Genomic DNA, 19,503 nt, shown 5'->3' on the forward strand with positions numbered 1-19,503 from the left:
CTGTTCACTGCCACAGGGTGGCGCCAAAGCTAAACAAATCAAGTCTCCTGAGAGACAGTAAAGGCAACAATAAATTGTTTCAGAGATCATTACAAAAACAAAAGTCATATGAATTCGCCATCACATAAACTGCTTACGTATAAAAAATATTTTAAATTTAAAATGATGTCTCTTTCTTTTGTGTCGGACGTCGCTTTAATCCCCTCCGGCCACCGGAAGCGCTGCGTAAATCCGAGGCTGTAAAGTGCGTCACACCGCTGAGCTGCTGCGCATCAACCTGTCCTCCATCGACTGTCTTCTCTCCATCCCTTTGCACAGCTAACGTCCGCAGACCAGCATGGTGAAGATCGCTTTTAACTCGGCCCTGGCGCACAAGGCGCTGGGCAAAGAGGCGCCGGCCGCTGTGACGGTGAGCGAACGGTTCCGGCGCGGTGTCCGAGCCCGGGGCTTGACGCACGGACGCAGGCCTCCGGCGGCCAGCGGGTGTCCGAGACCGCAAACCACATGCAGGCTGTTCTCTATATTAATTATGTGTCGTTTTTTCATGTAAAACATTTAATGTTAAATATATAATATTAGTATATATATATAGTATATTTAGTATATAGTATATTTAGCTTGAAATCCACTGCTGCGTTGCGTCTGCGCGCCGTGGAGCGAACATGTCTCCACGCTCATCGTGATGATGGATTACAGTTCAGTGTCCATTTGAAATGTACGTGCTGTTCACTATTGTGTGTGTGTGTGTGTGTGTGCGCGCGTGCGTGTGTGTGTGTGTGTGTGTTCGTGTGTTTTTACCTGAGAAGGACCCGGAGCTGGCCTCTCCGGCGGTCAGTGAAGGCTCCACAGGTCGCTGCCTGCTCACCCTGCTGGGCATCGCCTTCATCCTCAGTGGGCTCATCGTGGGGGGAGCGTGTCTCTACCGGTACTTCACCCCCAAGGTGAGTGTGTGTCCGCATGTGGGTCACCTTATATAATATATACCTACAGATACACAGCTGTTCCACCCAGTGTTTACTTGGTTTATCTCCACAAATAGAATGTATCATCTGTTTGCAATGATCAGATCAAACAGGAACATTTTCAGTGGGTCAACACAACCAGCTGTTGACCACTGTTATAGAGGTATTCATCATTAAAGCATAGATTCACAAGTCAGATGTTTAGACCGACGCAGCAAGGTTTTTACTGTTTGTATATTTGCCTGAATTTGGCGCCAAGGTTCCTCAACATTCGTCACTGCTGACCCGACACCACAGAACCGTTTAGATGACACGTTAAGGGTGCCGTCCTCTGGAGCCATGGAAACAAAACCAACAAGAATCAATGCAGTCACAGACTGCAACATCCTGCGACACCCCTGAATTCAAAATTTTACCTTGACCTAAAGATCAGAGTTGGTCCACTGACCTACTGTCGTAGATCAAAGCAGTAGCTTTGATCCTGAGTGTACAAAAGTTGAATTTGACCTTTACCTAGTTTTTTCAAGGTCAAGGTCATCGTCTCATTTTCGTCCCCTTTGTTGCCCGAGTAATGTGCTTTTTGTTTCATCTTTTTATCTGCAACAGTTGCGAAGATATTTGGTGGACGTACTAACGGACAAACACTGACTAGTACAATACATCACCGCTTTGGAGCGGGATTTAACATTTGGGCCTATGGATCAGCAGCATATATGGAGGAAGGAGAATGAAGCTGATGCTGGAAAGATCGTCCTACCCTCAGTGAAGCGTGGTGGGGGATCAGCGATGTTGTGGGGCGTCTGCAGCGTGTTGACAGGAAGATGGATTTTGTTATATCAGGAAGCCCTAGGAGAAAACGTTCACCATCCAGGACAGGATTGGACATTTCAAAAACACAACAATCCCTAGCAGACTTGAATTCTACCAAAGCTTTAATTCAGACGTCCTGGATCATTCTGCAGTGGCAGTCAGGATCACCTGATGGGGGTTGGGGTGGGGGGGGGGGTGGGGGGTATCCAGGCTGCTGATGCAACACCCTGGAGTTTGCTGACTCTCCCTCACTTCCCCTTCAGGGAAACTGCAGACTTGGCTGTTTTTTCTTTTGTCTTGTTTTTTAAATTTTGCTGCATTTCCAGTGGAAAGGTCTGAATCATGACAGCGACTGTGTGTCCACAGCGGCGTTTCTTCTCTGAATAGAAATGAAAAACTATTCAGGCCCCAAATAAACACGTCTGTGTCCAAATGGAACCCAGATCTGTGAAGGACAATCCGTTTGTGTTTCGTGCAACTTGTTTGCTCTCAGCAGCTTTTTCTCTGTCATGTCACATTAGTTGCTTGAATTAGAGCCGGGTAATGGTAAAACATGGTAATGAGCATTTTTAGTATTGCAATATTAATATTTTTAATATTATATTGTGTAATTTGAAGGTTATTCAGATGGGTAATATAAAACGTTGTTCAGCTCAACATGTTTCAGGTCAGATTGACCCACAGACTGTGGACTAACTCATAGCTAAACATTGAACTATTACTAGGTTATTATTCACAGATTTAGAAGTTGTTAGGGAAGATCCCCACAGGAGGATTCTGTAACATTCACATTTTTTATGCCATAAACTTTTTATCCACGTATTAAAAAGATAACCAAGTGTTGCATGTCGCTCCTGCCCTCTGCTGGCTGAGGGAAGGAGGTGATGGGACTGATTTTGCCCTGTCGTGTCCTCCAGAGGCTGTATCACGGTGCGATGCAGTTCAGTGACGTGTCGGGCGGAGCTGCAGCAGAGAGCCAGCCGTACTATCTGCCGCGGGTGGAGGAGGAGATGGAGATATCCGACAGCATGGCCGTCATCAGCGTCCCTCCACCCCGCTTCAGACCCGGAGACCCAGCTTACATCCTCCATGACTTCAACAGGGTGACGCTCCCACGCCACACACTCACACTCACACCGCCTCCTGTCTGTGGATCGAATTATTCTGATCTGTGTGTGTGTGTGTGTGTGTGTGAGCGCAGAAGCTGACGGCGTATCTTGACCTGACTCTGAGGACCTGCTTCGTGATTCCTCTGAACACCTCGGTAGTGCTGCCCCCCCAGGACCTCATCGACCTCTTCTCTCAGCTGATGGTGAGCTTGAGGCTCTGCTGGCACGAGCCACAATCACAGGGTTTCTATTACATTCATATTTGTGTCACTTAGCAAAGGAAAGGTTTCCAGGCAGTGTGGATGTGAGTAACTCCATGAATCAGAGAGAGTCAGGATGTTTCCATTGTGTTCCTGTAGCAGATGGTTTTTCCTCTTTCATTATTTTTAGATATGAGGAATGAAAAATGCCTGACAGTTAATTTATTCTATGAAAACACATTGATTTCCTGTCATTTGGAAGCTTTTTTTTTCACATATTCTTTCCTTTTATATGTGAATGTCTGCCTTCCTGGACAGTCTTTAACCGCTGTGAAAGAAAATGCACAACTTTGTGGATGATTCAGAAATTAGATCAATTTCTTCCCACTCTTTGTTTTCCACACTCGGCTGCAGTCGTGTTCGCTGAGCTGCATCTGTTTGTTAACCAATGGGGGGGGAGGTTAACGTGTCCTCTGTTTCCTCCCAGTCTGGCTCCTACCACAGCTACCTGGTGCAGGAGGACCTGGTGGTGACGGAGCGCATCCTCGACGTCATGCCGCTGGGCTTCTACATTCACCGCCTGTGTGACGGAAAGGAAACCTACCGAATGCAGCGCCGCTCCAGCCTGCCAGGTCTTTATCAGCACCCTGCACATCCAATGTTATCTGTTGTCCCACATTTTTTAGGAGTTGCCATGGTGATGTCATTAATTTAGTTACACAATGTAGCAGAAATCTGTCGACAGATTGAATATTAAAGTACCAGTGATGACACCCACACGCCGATTGTATCGGCATGACAGTCCAGTCCCATCCAGTGTAGGTCTAGACTAAATATTTACTGTGAATTTTACCAAAATCACCTGATTATATAATAATACAATAAAGTAATAAAAATAAAATGTAATAATAAAATACTAAAAATAATGAAATAATAAAAATATAATAATAAAAAGAAAAAGTAATAATAACAATATAATAATGGTATAATATAATAAAATGCTAAATATAATGAAATAATAAAAATATTATAATAAAAATAAAATGTAATAATAACAATATAATAATAAAAGTACAATATAATAAAATGCTAAATATAATGAAATAATAAAAATCTAATAATAAAAATAAAATGTAATAATAACAATATAATAGTAAAAATAAAATGTAATATCAGTTTTAGCAGATTCACGCTTATCAATTACACAGAGCCACATGGTTCAAGCCATCATTTTAAAGGTAACGTTTCAGACATGTGGCCGTTTGAATATTCAGCACTAATGTTTTGCTTTGATTTCGCAGGCGTGGGCATCCAGAAGCGCTCTACGGAGGAATGCTTTACCTTCCACCACTTCGAGAACACGTTTGTAACGCAGACCAGGATCTGCAAGGCTTGATGGGAAAAGGCCAGAATCCGAGCGAGGGAGCACAATTTCGACGTAGAGTAGGAAGGAGTAGGCGACGGAGGGAACAACTTTTAGCAGAAAGTTACTTTTGTACAAACATTTAACTCTTAATTTTTGCGTCCCCTGCTTTAACCTGAGTGAAAAGTGAATTTCCGTTTAGCGTTAAATAACCTGAAGCTCCTCCTGTGTTGTACGCCCCAGAACCCGCACGCATCAAAGCTCTCCTACTGCAATATTCTCTAGTTAGCCTGAACCAGCAAGGACGCACCAAGCGTCATTTGTTTAGTTGTTTTTCCTCTGCTCAGTAGCTTCCTGCAGACTTATTGTTGTATTCTAGCATTCAAACGCCTCCAGACGAGTCCTTCTGCTGAAGATCCCAGTCATATGGAGACGTCAGCCATATCAGACATACCCGCGTGTCAGCTTAGTGTAACATGGTTGTCAGTGTCTTTATGGATGTACCAGAGATGTAGGAGCCCTGAGGTCTCCTCCCTCCCGCTGTGATGACTTTATGTAACCCATGAACAGTCCAGCACCAGTATGACCAGTGTATGTGTTTGTGTAGAGCCTCACACGTGATGATAAAACCTCGACGACGGTCGGAGCACAGAAGAATAAGCTACAAGGAAACGTCTCATTTTGAGTTCCTGTTTATAAATTTGTAGTCCCATGAACTTGATTAAGACTGCTGTAATAAAACAGCTCACACCGAGTGGCTGCATGTTTTATAGAAAGCTATTTATTTAAAATAGTAACAGGAAAAATATGTTTGTAAAAAAGTGTGCAATAACTGCATAAAACACTTTGAATTTGAGAAACCTGAAAAAAAAAAGTTTGAAATTTTGAAAAAAAAAAAAAAAGTTCAAGTACCTTCAAGTCATTTGGAGTCGTTTGGTATTCAGAGCCTGCACATCAAGACAATCACACAGGAAGTGTGTTCATGAAAATGTTGTCTGTTCTTGCTTTTTATCGGAGATGATTAAATCAAAACCAATTTTTGTGTGCAGCTACTGAAAAGATCACTGTCAATGAATAAAGTTCATTTCCTTTATCTACTGAATGGGCCACCTCTTTATTAAATCCTGTCATCCTCTGAAATGCTGAAAAATACAACTGGTTGAGAACAAATGTCACTATTTTTTGCATAATTCTTAGCAGAAACTTCCTTAAAAAGGAATAGATACAGTTTTCATTGAAGCATAAATAGAGAAAAGTCACATCCCATTTGTTCACACACAATTCATGTAAATCATATGGAGAACTAATCCTTGTGTTTTAATTGTTCCTCATTGACACCGATGTAGGTTGTCTTGGTCCTCCGCCACCGGCAGGCAGGTCAGCTGCCTGCTGAGCGGGATGCCCTCCAGTCTATCCGGCTTGTTCAGTCGCTTCCAAAATTCATATGTTGTGAAATAATACATGAGTGGATCCAGGCTGCAGTTCAGGCTGGCCAGACAGAGGGTGACCGGGTGGCTCCTCAGGATCCGGTCCCTGAGGGCGCAGCTGCTCAGGACGTTAGCTTTGACCAGGAAGTCCAAGGGCATGGTGATGTGGTAAGGCGCAAAGCAGAGCAGGAACAACGCAGCACAGCTCAGCACCATCCTTAATGCCTTCTGCTTCTCCCCCTGGTCGGGAATGGCCCCCGATCTCTGCTGCCGGAGACTCCCAGCAGTCAGGCAGGCGCAGGATGCAACTAGGATGAAGGGGATGACGAAGCCCAGCAGCTCAGCTACAATCAGGAGGATCCCAGCCGCCGGGAGGCTGATGGTCCTCATGGACAGCTCTGAGAAACACACCGAGTCTGTCACGGTGAGGGGGGCCCTGACCTCTGAGCTGAGGGACCTGGCACTGGGGCTCAGGTCATTGCTGGAGTTCCTCAGGAGAGGAAAGGGCAGGCAGCACAGGATGACCAACAACCAGCCCAGGGCGCAGATCAACAGGTCTCTGCGTCTGGAGGAGTTGAACGTCAGTGGGCGAATGATGAGCTCGCAGCGACGCACGCTGACACACACCAGGAAGTAGATGGAGGCGTACATGTTGACGTATTTGAGATAGAAGCAGATCATGCAGAGGGGATGACCGAAGGGCCAGGTGTTGTTCAGGTAGTAGTAGATCCTCAGAGGCAGAGAGAGCACCTGAGGGGAGAGGAGAGGACGGGTGGGTATAGAGGAACAAAACACAAACAGACCCACATCTCTGGATTTTGTGCTTGACTGCAATGTTTGTTTATCCTAACACCATTAAATGTCTCCGCAAGACACAATGTCTCACAAAGTTGTTAACTTGGATGAAATATTGTGTTCAGGGTGGATTTGGACCAGAGATTTGTTGAATTTTGAGGTAAATCCAGACAAGATTCAGATGTGAATCAAACCTATGACTTCCATACCGGATCGGTCGAAGCCCTGGTTAACAACAACCGCCATCGGCGCTGTTGACCTACAGGACGCCGGTGGAAATTGGACTACTGTTGGTCGAAGAAGGAGAGGAGGAAAGTGCATTTGCATGAAGAAAGAGAAGAGGAGCGCCAAGAGTATAGGACTGAAAGTAGGGACGTTGAATGTTGGAACTTTGACCGGAAAAGGTAGAGAGTTGGTTGACATGATGCAGAGAAGGAAGGTGAACATACTGTGTGTCCAGGAGACCAGGTGGAAAGGTAGCAAGATTAGAAGTTCAGGAGCAGGGTTCAAGTTGTTCTATCATGGCATGGGAAGAGAAATGGAGTAGGAGTTATCTTGAAGGAGGAGATGGTTAGGAATGTCCTGGAGGTAAAAAGAGTGTCGGATAGAGTGATGAATCTGAAGCTAGAAATAGAAGGTGTGATGTTCAGTGTTGTTAGTGGGTATGCTCCACAGGTAGGCTGTGAGCTGTAGGAGGAGAAATTCTGATTGGACTTTGATGAAGTGATACAGAGCATGCCTAGAAGTGAGAGAGTTGTAATTGGTGCAGACTTTAATGGACATGTTGGTGCAGGTAACAGAGGTGATGAGGAGGTGATGGGCATGTTTGGTATCCAGGAGAGGAACACAGAGGACAGATGGTAGTTGACTTTCCAAAAAGGATGGAAATGGCTGTAGTGAATACTTTCTTCCAGAAGAGGCAGGAACATAGGGTGACCTATAAGGGTGGTGGTAGGAGCACACAGGTAGACTACATCTTGTGTAGACGGTATAACCTGAAGGAGATCAGTGACTGCAAAGTAGTGGTAGGTTAGAGTGCAGCCAAACAGCATAGGATGATGATGTGTAGAATGACTCTGGTGGTGAGGAAGATGAAGAGGACAAAGACAGAGCAGAGGACGAAATGGTGGAAGCTGAAAAAGGAAAAGTTGTTAAGGAAGGTGTTGAGACAGGCTCTGGGAGGCCAGGAGGTGCTTCCAGATGACTGGACAACTACAGCTAATGTGATCAGGGAGACAGGTAGGAGAGTACTTGGTGTGTCATCTGGAAGGAAAGTAGATAAAGAGGCTTGGTGGTGGAATGAGGAGGTACAGGAGTGTTTACAGAGAAAGAGGTTAGCTAAGAGGAAGTGGGACACTGAGAGGACTGAGGAGAGCAGACAGGAGTACAGGGAGATGCAGTGAAGGTGAAGGTAGAGGTAGCAAAGGCCAAACAAGAAGCTTATGATGACTTGTATGCTAGGTTGGACAGTAAGGAGGGAGAGACTGATCTATACAGTTTGGCAAGACAGAGAGACGGAGATGTGAAGGACGTGCAGCAGGTTAGAGTGATTAAGGATAGGGATGGAAGTCTATTGACAGGTGCCAGTAGTGTGATGGGAAGATGGAAAGAGTACTTTGAAGAGTTTATGAATGCGGAAAATGAGAGAGAACAAAGACTAGAAGAGGTGGCTGTTGTGGACCAGGAAGTAGCAAAGATTAGTCAGGATGAAGTGAGGAGGGCACTGAAGAGGATGAAGAGTGGAAAGGCAGTCGGTCCTGATAATATACCTGTAGAGGTATGGAAGTGTCTAGGAGAGGTGGCAGTAGAGTTTCTGACTGGGTTGTTCAACAGGGTCTTAGATAGTGAGAAGATGCCTGAGGAATGGAGGAGAAGTGTGTTGGTGCCCATTTTTAAGAACAAGGGAGATGTGCAGAGTTGTGGCAACTACAGAGGAATAAAGCTGATGAGCCATACAATGAAGTTATGGGGAAGAGTAGTGGAAGCTAGACTAAGGGCAGAAGTGAACATTTGTGAGCAGCAGTATGATTTCATGCCAAAAAAGAGTACTACAGATGCAGTATTTGCTTTGAGGATGTTGATAGAGAAGTACAGAGAAGGCCAGACGGAGCTGCATTGTGTTTTTGTAGATCTGGAGAAAGCTTATGACAGGGTGCCCAGAGAGGAACTGTGGTATTGTATGAGGAAGTCTGGAGTGGCAGAGAAGTATGTTAGAGCAGTGCAGGACATGTATGAGGACTGTAAGACAGTGGTGAGGTGTGCTGTAGGTGTGACTGAGGAGTTAAAGGTGGAGGTGGGACTGCATCAGGGATCAGCTCTGAGCCCCTTCTTGTTCGCTATGGTGATGGACAGGCTGACAGACGAGGTTAGACAGGAATCTCCATGGACTATGATGTTTGCAGATGACATTGTGATCTGTAGTGAGAGAAGGGAACAGGTGGAGGAGAAGCTAGAGAGGTGGAGGTTTGTCCTGGAAAGGAGAGGAATGAAGGTTAGCCGCAGTAAGACAGAGTACATGTGTGTGAATGAGAGGGACCCAAGTGGAAGAGTGAGGTTACAGGGAGAAGAGATCAAGAAGGTGGAGGATTTTAAGTACTTAGGGTCAACAGTCCAGAGCAATGGAGAGTGTGGAAAAGAGGTGAAGAAGCGTGTCCAGGCAGGATGGAACGGGTGGAGGAAAGTGTCAGGTGTGATGTGTGATAGAAGAGTTTCAGCTAAAATGAAAGGAAAGGTGTACAAAACAGCACATGTTAGAGGTTTTGGAGATAAAGTCAGAGAGGCCAGAGGTCCAGAGGACATGTCCAGAGGAGAGATAGTGAATATATTGGTAGAAGGATGCTGAGCTTTGAACTGCCAGGTAGGAGGCCAAGAGGAAGACCAAAGAGGAGGTTTATGGATGTAATGAGGGAGGACATGAAGGTAGTTGGTGTGAGAGAAGAGGATGCAGAAGACAGGGTTAGATGGAGGCAACTGATTCACTGTGGCGACCCCTGAAGGGAAAAGCCGAAAGGAAAAGAAGAAGATCTAGGAAAAAAAGATCCAAACTGAAGATCCACAACAATATGAAATCACTGGAGTTTTTTTTTCTCTGATAACTCAAACTGCTGATTTTAAATGCAGGTAGGAAGTTTTGTTATCAATAGATCAGCTTAGAAAGGAAATTAGAGTAGTTGTAAGCTCATTATTTACACATATACATAAGACTAAAAAATAAACAACATGGTTTAAACAACAAAACAGTTTATTATAGCCATTAATATGCAACATTATAGATTTAAAAGTTAATTAAAGAGAGTTTATCTGACCTGCAGCAGGTCGGCCACAGCCAGGTTCATCATGAACACCACGGCCTTCTTGGTTTCTCTGATGTAAATCCTAAACACCCAGAGTGCGAGCACATTTCCCAGCAGGCCCGGTGCTAAGATGACGCTGTACACCACTGCATACACGTGGTGTTGATACATGCGGAGATCCTCGCTGCTTCCACAGCTCTGGTTGCCAGAGTCCATCTCAAGCCGAGGGCTGTTCAGCTCCAAGAGAACTAACAGTGTCGAGATCAGCAGACCTGCTTGTGTTCAGGTGATGGACATGTCTGAGGAGTTCATGGGTCCTTAACGACGTCACAGTGTGAGTCCAGCACCGATAACCCGTTGATGTTTCATACTGCATTCAATCTCCTGGCTGGTTCATGCTGGCACAGGTCGAAGCAGGTATCTGTAAAAAACAAAACAGGACGTTTGTGGTACAGGAAGCCAGCTCCTGATGCAGCATGATGTGATTGCTGCATGGAGAGCGGTGAGGTTCAAGAGAGAATCTCCATCTGAGACGTATCATGTTGCACAGCCCTCAGTGTCTCTCACACACACCGACACCTGCTGTCAGCCATGACCTCAATTTATATGCCATGTGTTTAAAACCTGCAGAATATAAGGCATTGTGTAGGTTGATGGCAGTTTCGCTTTCATTTCAGAGTCATTGTTCAAACCCACAGAAGTGGCGACAGTTTCCCACTTAGTGTCTCCACCTGCATCAGGCTGTTGTGTAACATCTCAGAGTGGGGGTGTGTGTAGAGCTCCTGTGGTTACCGTAGAAGACACGCCGGTGTGATGTGAGAAGAAGAGTCGCTGCTGCGGGGAATACACTGATTTTACATTTCACAAAGCCCAGAATAGAAGTTTGGAAACTTTCCTTGTTCAAAACTGTCAAAAAACAGAAACCTATAGATGTTAAATTTAATTGAATCAATGTGTAATTAATGGTTTGTGGGTTTTTGACCCTCCTACTGCTGCAGATGGTGCTATGTATAATGGTTCATGTTTTACTTTCTTTGATAACATGATTGATGGTGTTATTTAATACTTTTTGCCTGTGTGAAATTTACATGTTCTCCCCGTGTCCGCGTGGGTTCTCTCCGGGTTCTCTGACTTCCCCCCTCCTCCAAAAACATGCGCTTCAGGTTGATTGGCCGGTCCAAATCATCCATAGTTTGTGAGCGTGTGTGTGCATGCTGCAACGGATGAAGCGGTTGATGATGAATGAATGAATGAATGAATGAATGAATGGAATGAATATTAAATAATGAATCAGAAATAACTAATCAAAATTATGATGTTCAACAAGTATGCATTGAGTGGAAACTACTCTCTGATCACAGGAAGAGGTTTCTAAGTGCTCCGCTTGTCTCTCACATGAACAATATTTCGATTGATGATAAATGTCACATCCAAAGCGTATTATAAGCATGATTTACTGAGAATGTCAAGGTAATTATTTTGCACAATGATTTTGTATCACACACACACACACACACACACGCACGCACGCACACACACACACACAAAGATGAGATGTAATTTTCCTCATAGGTACACTTTAACTATGAGGCAGAATGAGAAATGAAATTGCAGAAATCACATGACACACTGTTTTGTGTAGGATTGAATGGTTCTCAATCTAAGGGTCAGCGTCCCTCCAGGAGGTCACAAGGTGAATTTGAGAAGTCGAGACGACTACAGCACAGGAAAGAAGTTAGGTTACACCGAAATATGCATTTATTTCATTAGACAGTCGACACTTGGGAACCACTTGTTTAATCTTTAACCAAATAATCTGTGCCAAATTTAAAATGTGACTCATTACTTTAGCTCTCATATGAATGCAGTGGAGTTAAAACAACAGGATTTCCATCTGGAGTGTTGAGTTAAATGTGGATGTAGATCTAAAGTATCATTAAAGAAAGTATTTTACCATTTCCCCCAAACACAAGTCCCTTATTGTACTTTCGCATCACTGTTTCTCATGGACAACAGGAAAGAACGTGGAAGGGGATTTACTTGAAGAAGTCTTCCTCCTGTCCTTCCTGACTGCCTTCAGTTGGAAAACTCTCCCAGTGGACTCGGGTCCACACTTCCTTTAGGCCCGCTGACCTTCACCCTGTTTTATTGGCTCACTCTCATCACTCTCACTTTTGCACGTACTGTATTCCTTTTACAGAGACTGTCTGTGTGACATGAAAGAGTCCCTCTTGTGGCTTATTATAATAGTTTTATTAATACAATGATGACCAAAAGAGTCCCTATGTGTTGTCCAGTACACTTGGTCAGACTTATATGTAGATAAAAGAAAAAGAACTGCACCCCTACCTCAGGATTCAGCAGATTCAGTCCTCTCCGTCTTGTGATCTTGCCAAAGGAAACACATTTCCATCGTGTGATTCACGTCTCTGAGTTGTTTGCATGTTACAACTATTCAACTCAGAGACAACATCTGTCCTCAATTAGACCATCAGCATCCAAAAAAAAGTTATCAGGGAGCACCCGTGTCCTAATATGTGGCGTTCCAACACACAAAACATGTTACGACTCCCATCTACAGACAGGCTGTGGCCCACAGACACGTATTAGCAGCCCTCAACATAACAGACATTCCTCACATGGGGGAGATTCCCCCATGAGACTCGACTCAACACTGAAAGCAACCAGCTGTCATGACCTCTCACACAAAACACGCCGCGTTTAATTAAAATCTATTGGATTATTATCAGTGCCTCACCTCGGTCACCAGAGCGCATCTAACAGCAGATGATGAAGCCGAACACATGTCATCCCCTCCCTCCTGTCAGCCTCATACTATTCTCCGTCCCGCCTTCTTTCAGTTGTTTCTCCCCTTTCAACATTTGTTTTGCTTCCAGTTCATTCAGTTTCCTTATTTTTCTCCAAAACTGATTATTTCCTCTCGTGATACCTTCTGTTTCTCTCTCTTGCCTCTTTGTCTCTTCTATGTTGGGGTGTTAACACACACACTTCCTGTGACTGTGGGGTGTGGTTCACAAGAATTTCTCACACCGTGACTTCTGTTATTTTCAATTAAGGATGATATCTAGTTCTTTTGTCTGTGACCGATGAAGACATCATTACTGTATATCAGAACAAAGCATTACTAATATTAGAAACAGAAACGCCTTCTCTGATTTGTTTCTCTGTTATATTTTACCCTCGAATACTTTTAGTGAGTCACAACCAGACGAAATTTATTTCAACCTGACTTCAACAGAATCGGGCAGATTTTCCTACAGTGGGCAAGATGCATCTGCATCGGGCGGGAACTGACAAACTTGGTTGAGCAGATGCAGAGGAGATGGGTGTGTGTGTGTGTGTGTGTGTGTGTGTGTGTGTGTGTGTGTGTGTGTGTGTGTGTGGTGTGAAGCTTTACAGTTATTGGTTTTCAGATGTGCTGCAACTGCTGACAACTGTCTTCACCTCTTTGCATTGTTAGAGGAAGTGCAAGAAATATACTGGTTCTGCGTGCATACTCTGTCCCTTAGAGGAAACCACACCAGTATCCCATCACACAACCAGCAAAGAAAAAAACACACTTTATTTACAGTACATTTACACGCATTCTTATCACCCAGGATGAAGCTGATTGGCTACAGCTGTAAGTTATACGCTTTATGCGGCTGTGATAATATCCACATTAATCTTTTGAGCATCTTATTTTGAAACACACATAATTTCAATCCAGGAGTTCATTCTCAAGTGACGTATTACAGGAATTTCCTCGTCCAACTTGGATCCTGTCTGCTTTCAGCAGAGTGCATCATGGGACATGTCGTCATCATGTTTAGCTGCCATTCCCTGAGGATACACGTCTTAATAACGCTCCTCCCTGTCGGTCCAGCCGCCCCCCGTGCTCACCAGTCTGTGCTGTGGCTGAAGCTGGGTCGGAGAGCTGATGGGAGAGGAGAGAAACGAGGAGGTGAAGGAGGAGGAGCGCCTCCGGAGGTGCAGCCTGAACTCAGCCGTCAGAAAGTAGTAAAGCAGGGGATTGAGGCAGCAGCTGGAGCTGGCCAGGCACAGAGAGACCGGGTGGAACTGGAGCACAGCCAGCCTGGTAGCACAGTGGGACACGATGCCCTGCGACACCATCATGTAGAGCAGGAAGTTGAGGTGGTAGGGGGCAAAGCACAACAGGAAGAGGGTGGAGCAGCTCAGCACCATCCTCAGAGCACGCCGCTTCTCGCTGTCGGCCTCCTTCTCTGTGTGACCGTCGGAGGTGACCGACTGGAGGCGGCTTCGTGTTGAGGACTTGAGAGAATTCGGATGGTGCTGATCCTGGATCTGTGTCTGTTTGAGGGACCGCGCAATGCGGATGGAACTGTAGCCGATACAGGCCAGCGGAATGACAAAACCAAATAGCTCGGCGAGGGCCGTCATGGTGACGGCGGTAGAAGCAGACAGACGACGCATCGGCAGATCTTTAAAACAGCCCACTTTAGTGGAACTGGGGTTGTATACTGGTTTGAACCTGCTGGGGTTGGTACTGAAGGGTGGTGCATAAAGCCTGGTGTAACGTAGGGGCTGTTGGGTAGAGGTGGCATCCAGAGAAGACATGTTATACCCTGTCTGTACATCGATGCTGAGGTTGGTGCTGCTGCTCCTCATAAGAATGAAAGGCGAGCAGGCCAGACTGACCACAACCCACACAATGACGCTAATCAACAGGTCATACCGCCTTCTCCACCGGCGGGCAGTGAATGGTTTAAGCAGGAAGACACACCTCTGCATGCTGATGCACACCTGGAGACGAAAAGAGAGAGGTGCATTAAAATTACGGGCTAGATTTACAAGATGATGGGAGAAACAGTCTTGTAGAAAGACACGGGAGGTTCATCTGCATAGAACTTAAACACAGTCTAAATTACGGCCAACCTTACAAGGATTTTTAACATAGAAACAGGATTAAAGGTTTAGATAGGTCAAGAGTCTTGGGACTTTTATTGGCTGAACTGACATTCTGGCTTTCTTCTGGGTATGCACCACAGACAATTTGAACATAGTAAGGCAAACAGCATCGTATTTAGGTTGGAAATTTCTAATAAATTTGTGGTCATTCCTGTGATTTTTATTCTACATCCCAAACATAATACAATATGCACTGGTTCTAGTTCTCTTCATTTACAAGCAAAGGAATGTGCACCGATGGATTTGAGCAAGAACACCTCTGATCAGACAGAAACAGTTTTCTCTCCTGTTGTCATGTACAAGCGTTTATCATTAGCCACACCAATAATATAATTATATGTTCAGAAACATGTCGGGATTCCGACTGCATGCTCATTTCAGCAGTACCAGTTCTTGCATTAGTGGTGGTTTATGCCCGGTTCTGACTGATGTTGGTGACATCAGGTCATAGCTGACAAGTTCCCTGCTTTGGACCTGGATATGAAGACGATGCATTCTTTCCGTTTGATGCCTGCTTACCAGGAACACTATGGCGGCGTACATGTTGAGGTACTTGAGATAGAAGCAGACCAAGCACACGCCTTTTCCAAATGGCCAACTGTGTGTGAAGTAATAATAGATCCTGAGGGGCAGAGAGAGGATGTGGGCCAGGTCTGCTACTGCCAGGTTTATCATGAAGATCACCGCCTTGGTCCTCTTACTGTCAAGCCACAAGCAGGAGAGTTAATCACAACCAGGAGATACCTGAGGTGTCTCACGTGAGTGTTTGTGTACCTGATATGTCTGCACAGGACCCAGAGGGCGGTGGTGTTGAGCAGCAGCCCAGGGATGAAGAGCAGCAGGTAGAAGTAAGTGTACATCTTCTCCATTTGCTGATTCCAACCAGTCATATTGTGACCACATTGTAAGACGGGGTTTATCGGGGAGTCCTCCCACTTTCCAGACGTATTCAGAGTCATTGGTATCTACTCAGTCGCTCACCTAGAAGACAAAATTGGGTGAATGTTCCAAATGTTCTTTCTTATTGCCCACATATTTTCATCTTCATTTTAAAGAATATCATCCATCCATCCATCCATCCATCTTCCACCGCTTATCCGTAGTCGAGTCGCGGGGGCAGCAGCTTCAACAGGGAGCCCCAAATTTCCCTTTCCCCGGCCACATCCACCAGCTCTGACTGGGGGATCCCAAGGCATTCCCAGGCCAGTGTTGAGATATAATCCCTCCACCTGGTCCTGGGTCTGCCCCGAGGTCTCCTCCCAGCTGGACGTGCCAGAAACACCTCACTAGGGAGGCGTCCCGGAGGCATCCGCACCAGATGCCCAAACCACCTTAACTGACTCCTTTCCACGCGAAGGAGCAGCGACTCTACTCTGAGCCCCTCGCGAACAGCAGTGTTTCTCACCTTATCTCTAAGGGAGACACCAGCTATCCGCCTGAGAAAGCCCATTTCAGCCGCTTGTATCCGCGATCTCGTTCTTTCAGTCATGACCGCTCGCTCATGACCATAGGTGAGGGTAGGAACGAAGATTGAACGGTAGATGGAGAGCTTCGCCTCTTTGCTTAGCTCCCTCTTTGTGACAACAGTACGGTAAAGCCACTGCAATACCGCTCCTGCTGCCCCAATTCTCCGTCCAATCTCACGTCCAATATCAGGACCACAAGGTACTTAAACTCCTTCACTTGTGGAAGGACCTCATTCCCCACTCGGAGAAGGCAGTCCACCGGTTTCCTGCTGAGGACCATGGCCTCAGGTTTGGAGGTGCTGATCCTCATCCCCGCCGCTTCACACTGCAAACCGGACCAGTGAGCGCTGCAGGTCACAGGCTGATGACGCAAACAGGACCACATCATCTGCAAAAAGCAGCGATGCAATCCTCAGGCCACCAAACTGTAAATCCTCCTCACCACGACTACGCCTCGATATCCTGTCCATGAAAATCACAAACAGAATTGGTGACAAAACGCAGCCCTGGCGAAGGCCAACCGCTACTCGGAACAAGTCCGACTTACTGCTGAGAACCCGAACGCAGCTCTCACTTTGGGCGTACAGGGATTGGATGGCCCTGAGGAGAGGCCCTCTCACCCCATACTCCCGCAGTACCTCCTACAGTACCGTATATCCCTGGGCACCCCATCGTCCACAAAAAAGTCCACAAAACACATGTAGACTGGATGGGCATACTCCCATCGGCCGGACCCTCCTTTCCTTGGAGTAAACTTTCCCAGGGAGGCTGAGGAGTGTGATGCCCCTGTAGTTGGCACACACCCTCTGGTCCCCCTTTGTAAAAAGAGGAACCACCACCCCAGTCTGCCACTCTTTCGGCACTGTCCCAGACTTCCACGCAATGTTAAAGAGGCGTGTCATCCATGACAATCCCTCAACACCCAGAGCCTTCAGCATTTCCGGGCGAATCTCATCAACACCCGTGGCTTTGCCACCGGATGATGGGGGATCCGAGTCAAGAATATCATTTGTTTCCTTATAAACTTCTGTTGACATCTGAGATTACTTTTCCTGCTGTCTAAAATCCAGTCTCTTAATAATAACATTATTATTTGTGGGTTATTGCTATAGTTATTTCTCAAATAATACGGAATTAGATATCATTTAAAAAATTTTTTTAGAAAATATTCAAATATTAAATAAAATAAAGTAAAACAAATTGAATATTAAATTCCATGCAACAGAAACGGTGCAGCCCCTTTCTTTCTTGCTAAATCTTGAATGTTTCTTAAGGTGGGCAAATGTTTGCAGTGTGTTTGTTTGAAGCCACACTAAACATCTTCTAGACGTCCTGAAAGAAGGAGTAATAAATCAGAGGTTACTGTGTGTCACTGAAGGCTGTGTCAGGAAATCTGTGGTAGAGAGACAGAGCATTAAGTCTTCTTATCACTGAAGGATGGTCCTTCCTCTTGCAGTCAAGAAAAAACCCACACCCTTCCTCTGCCGGTCCCAACGGGGAAACCAGAACCAGCAACAGTTTCTGCCTCTGTGCTGCAGTTCTGACCAATTTTGACTGGTATTGCTGTCGGCTTTGGGCGGTGTCAGTTTGACTCAGTCAGCCAACAGATCCCCGTGTTATATGTGCAGTTTGGAGATGTACAATAGCATGTTCTAAGATTTAAGTTATAGGAAGTTACAGGCAGGCCACTATTTGAGAGGATGAATAGCTGAGTTGCTTTTCATGAGAAAAAAAGCATGTTATAAACACATTTGAACTATTTCTACTGCTCCATGTCTTATGTTTTCAGTTTAAAATCAAATCAGTGATTATATTTCCAAACGGTTACATCTAATAAATCTATATGTAGGGAAATTACACTTGTAAAAATATCAAGGAAAACAAAAAATCCAATCAATTTTTTATATTTTACACCAAATTTAACAATGACTCATATTTATTAATGTGCACTTACGGATGCATTTCAATGTGACTTAGGTGAAACAAAATTTAATAAACTTAACTTTGACCACCAATAATCAGGACACATTATTTCTCTAAATAACGTTACCTTGTTTTTCCTCCAACATGATCAGCAGGAGCGACGAGCTGTGCCCTTATACTCCACCAGCTTCACAGTCCTCTGTAAAATGCATACTGGTGTGCAAAACACGTTCCCCTGTTCCACGTGAACAGTGGTCGGTTAAAACCATGTACATACATAACCTGCTAATGATGTGGTTTCTGTTTCAATGTGTGGTTGCACGAGGTGATGGCGGCTTTGATACGGTTGTGAGGGGAAGGGGAAGCTCTGCCCTTATGCATGCGTGTTTTGTCACCATTTGCTATGTCACTGACTCACCAGCAACGCAACAATCAAGACGCACACAGCTTTGCACAACTACAGAAGAAGAATGTGTGATCAGTCGTGATAGATTAGGACATGTATACAACTGTATATTATTTTGTTCATATATATGTGTCTATTTGCCTCCAGTTATGTCTGAAATATGAAAGCATTCTTCCACTTCCTGTTTAAAATGCAACACTTCCCTTCTGATGGTGTTATAAATTAAATAATTAATTATGGAAAAGTTATTTTGAAATCTTCCCTTGTGGTCGAGTGTTTCTGAAGCCCTGAAGCATCATGGTAGTTCTTCTGTGATATGAATATAACTTCTAAAATATTGTTATGGTCTCAGTGCAGCATCTAGAAAAACATGTTCTCATGTCTCTAAAAATAAGTGGGGTTTTTTTGTTGCTGTTTTTTTTTCATCCTTTTGGTTTCACACCACATGAAGTCCACTCAGGGGAATAAGTCACTGACATGCTCCGGTGCCTTTTTACACACCTGTAACAAGGCACAGCTTCTTGTGGTGCTATAGTGACGTTTCAGCTCTTCACACATGATTCAATATAGAAACAGACAATCCACAAATACAGTATGTTGAACTCAAGAACCACAGGACTCTCTCTGGTGACCCTCTACATGTTATTCCAGCTTATTGCCACTAGAGGGCACAGCTTGATGATATGCATCATTTGATGAGGCCCATTCTAGTTCAGACGGATAGATTACTCCTTTAAAGGAGACATCAGAACAGTTTGGTCTTCAGCTACAAGATTTCAGCACATTCCTGACATGAGCC

General features: G+C 44.9%; 2 protein-coding genes across 2 annotated transcripts; one reads left to right on the forward strand and one right to left on the reverse strand.

Moving 5' to 3' along the window:
- The first annotated feature begins 214 nt into the window (after positions 1-214).
- On the forward strand, positions 215-5,546 carry LOC137602299 (integral membrane protein 2A-like). Its single transcript, XM_068324877.1, has 6 exons — positions 215-409; positions 807-941; positions 2,690-2,875; positions 2,974-3,084; positions 3,569-3,713; positions 4,383-5,546. The coding sequence occupies exons 1-6, from the start codon at positions 338-340 to the stop codon at positions 4,475-4,477; spliced, it is 744 nt and encodes a 247-aa protein (XP_068180978.1). The 5' UTR covers positions 215-337; the 3' UTR covers positions 4,478-5,546.
- A 144-nt stretch (positions 5,547-5,690) lies between these two features.
- LOC137602405 (uncharacterized) lies at positions 5,691-19,018 on the reverse strand. Its single transcript, XM_068325099.1, has 6 exons — positions 18,426-19,018; positions 15,684-15,890; positions 15,429-15,609; positions 13,823-14,744; positions 9,972-10,234; positions 5,691-6,621 (listed from the first exon to the last, which is right to left on the reverse strand). Exons 2-6 carry the CDS (start codon positions 15,866-15,868, stop codon positions 5,773-5,775), a joined length of 2,400 nt encoding a protein of 799 aa, XP_068181200.1. The 5' UTR covers positions 15,869-15,890; positions 18,426-19,018; the 3' UTR covers positions 5,691-5,772.
- Between the last annotated feature and the right edge of the window lie 485 nt (positions 19,019-19,503).

Source organism: Antennarius striatus, chromosome 10 (assembly GCF_040054535.1).
Source record: "Antennarius striatus isolate MH-2024 chromosome 10, ASM4005453v1, whole genome shotgun sequence".
NCBI classification, from domain to species: domain Eukaryota; kingdom Metazoa; phylum Chordata; class Actinopteri; order Lophiiformes; family Antennariidae; genus Antennarius; species Antennarius striatus.

Bases quoted from the DNA above. Each gene is read 5' to 3' on its own strand.
- LOC137602299 (XM_068324877.1), top strand. From the start codon at position 338: ATGGTGAAGATCGCTTTTAACTCGGCCCTGGCGCACAAGGCGCTGGGC. The intron at 3,085-3,568 runs GTGAGCTTGAGG...GTTTCCTCCCAG, and splicing joins ACCTCTTCTCTCAGCTGATG to TCTGGCTCCTACCACAGCTA. The intron at 3,714-4,382 runs GTCTTTATCAGC...TTGATTTCGCAG, and splicing joins GCGCCGCTCCAGCCTGCCAG to GCGTGGGCATCCAGAAGCGC.
- LOC137602405 (XM_068325099.1), bottom strand. From the start codon at position 15,868: ATGACTCTGAATACGTCTGGAAAGTGGGAGGACTCCCCGATAAACCCC. The intron at 10,235-13,822 runs ATTAAGACGTGT...CCTGAACACAAG, and splicing joins GACCGACAGGGAGGAGCGTT to CAGGTCTGCTGATCTCGACA. The intron at 6,622-9,971 runs GTCAGATAAACT...CTCTCCCCTCAG, and splicing joins CTGTGGCCGACCTGCTGCAG to GTGCTCTCTCTGCCTCTGAG.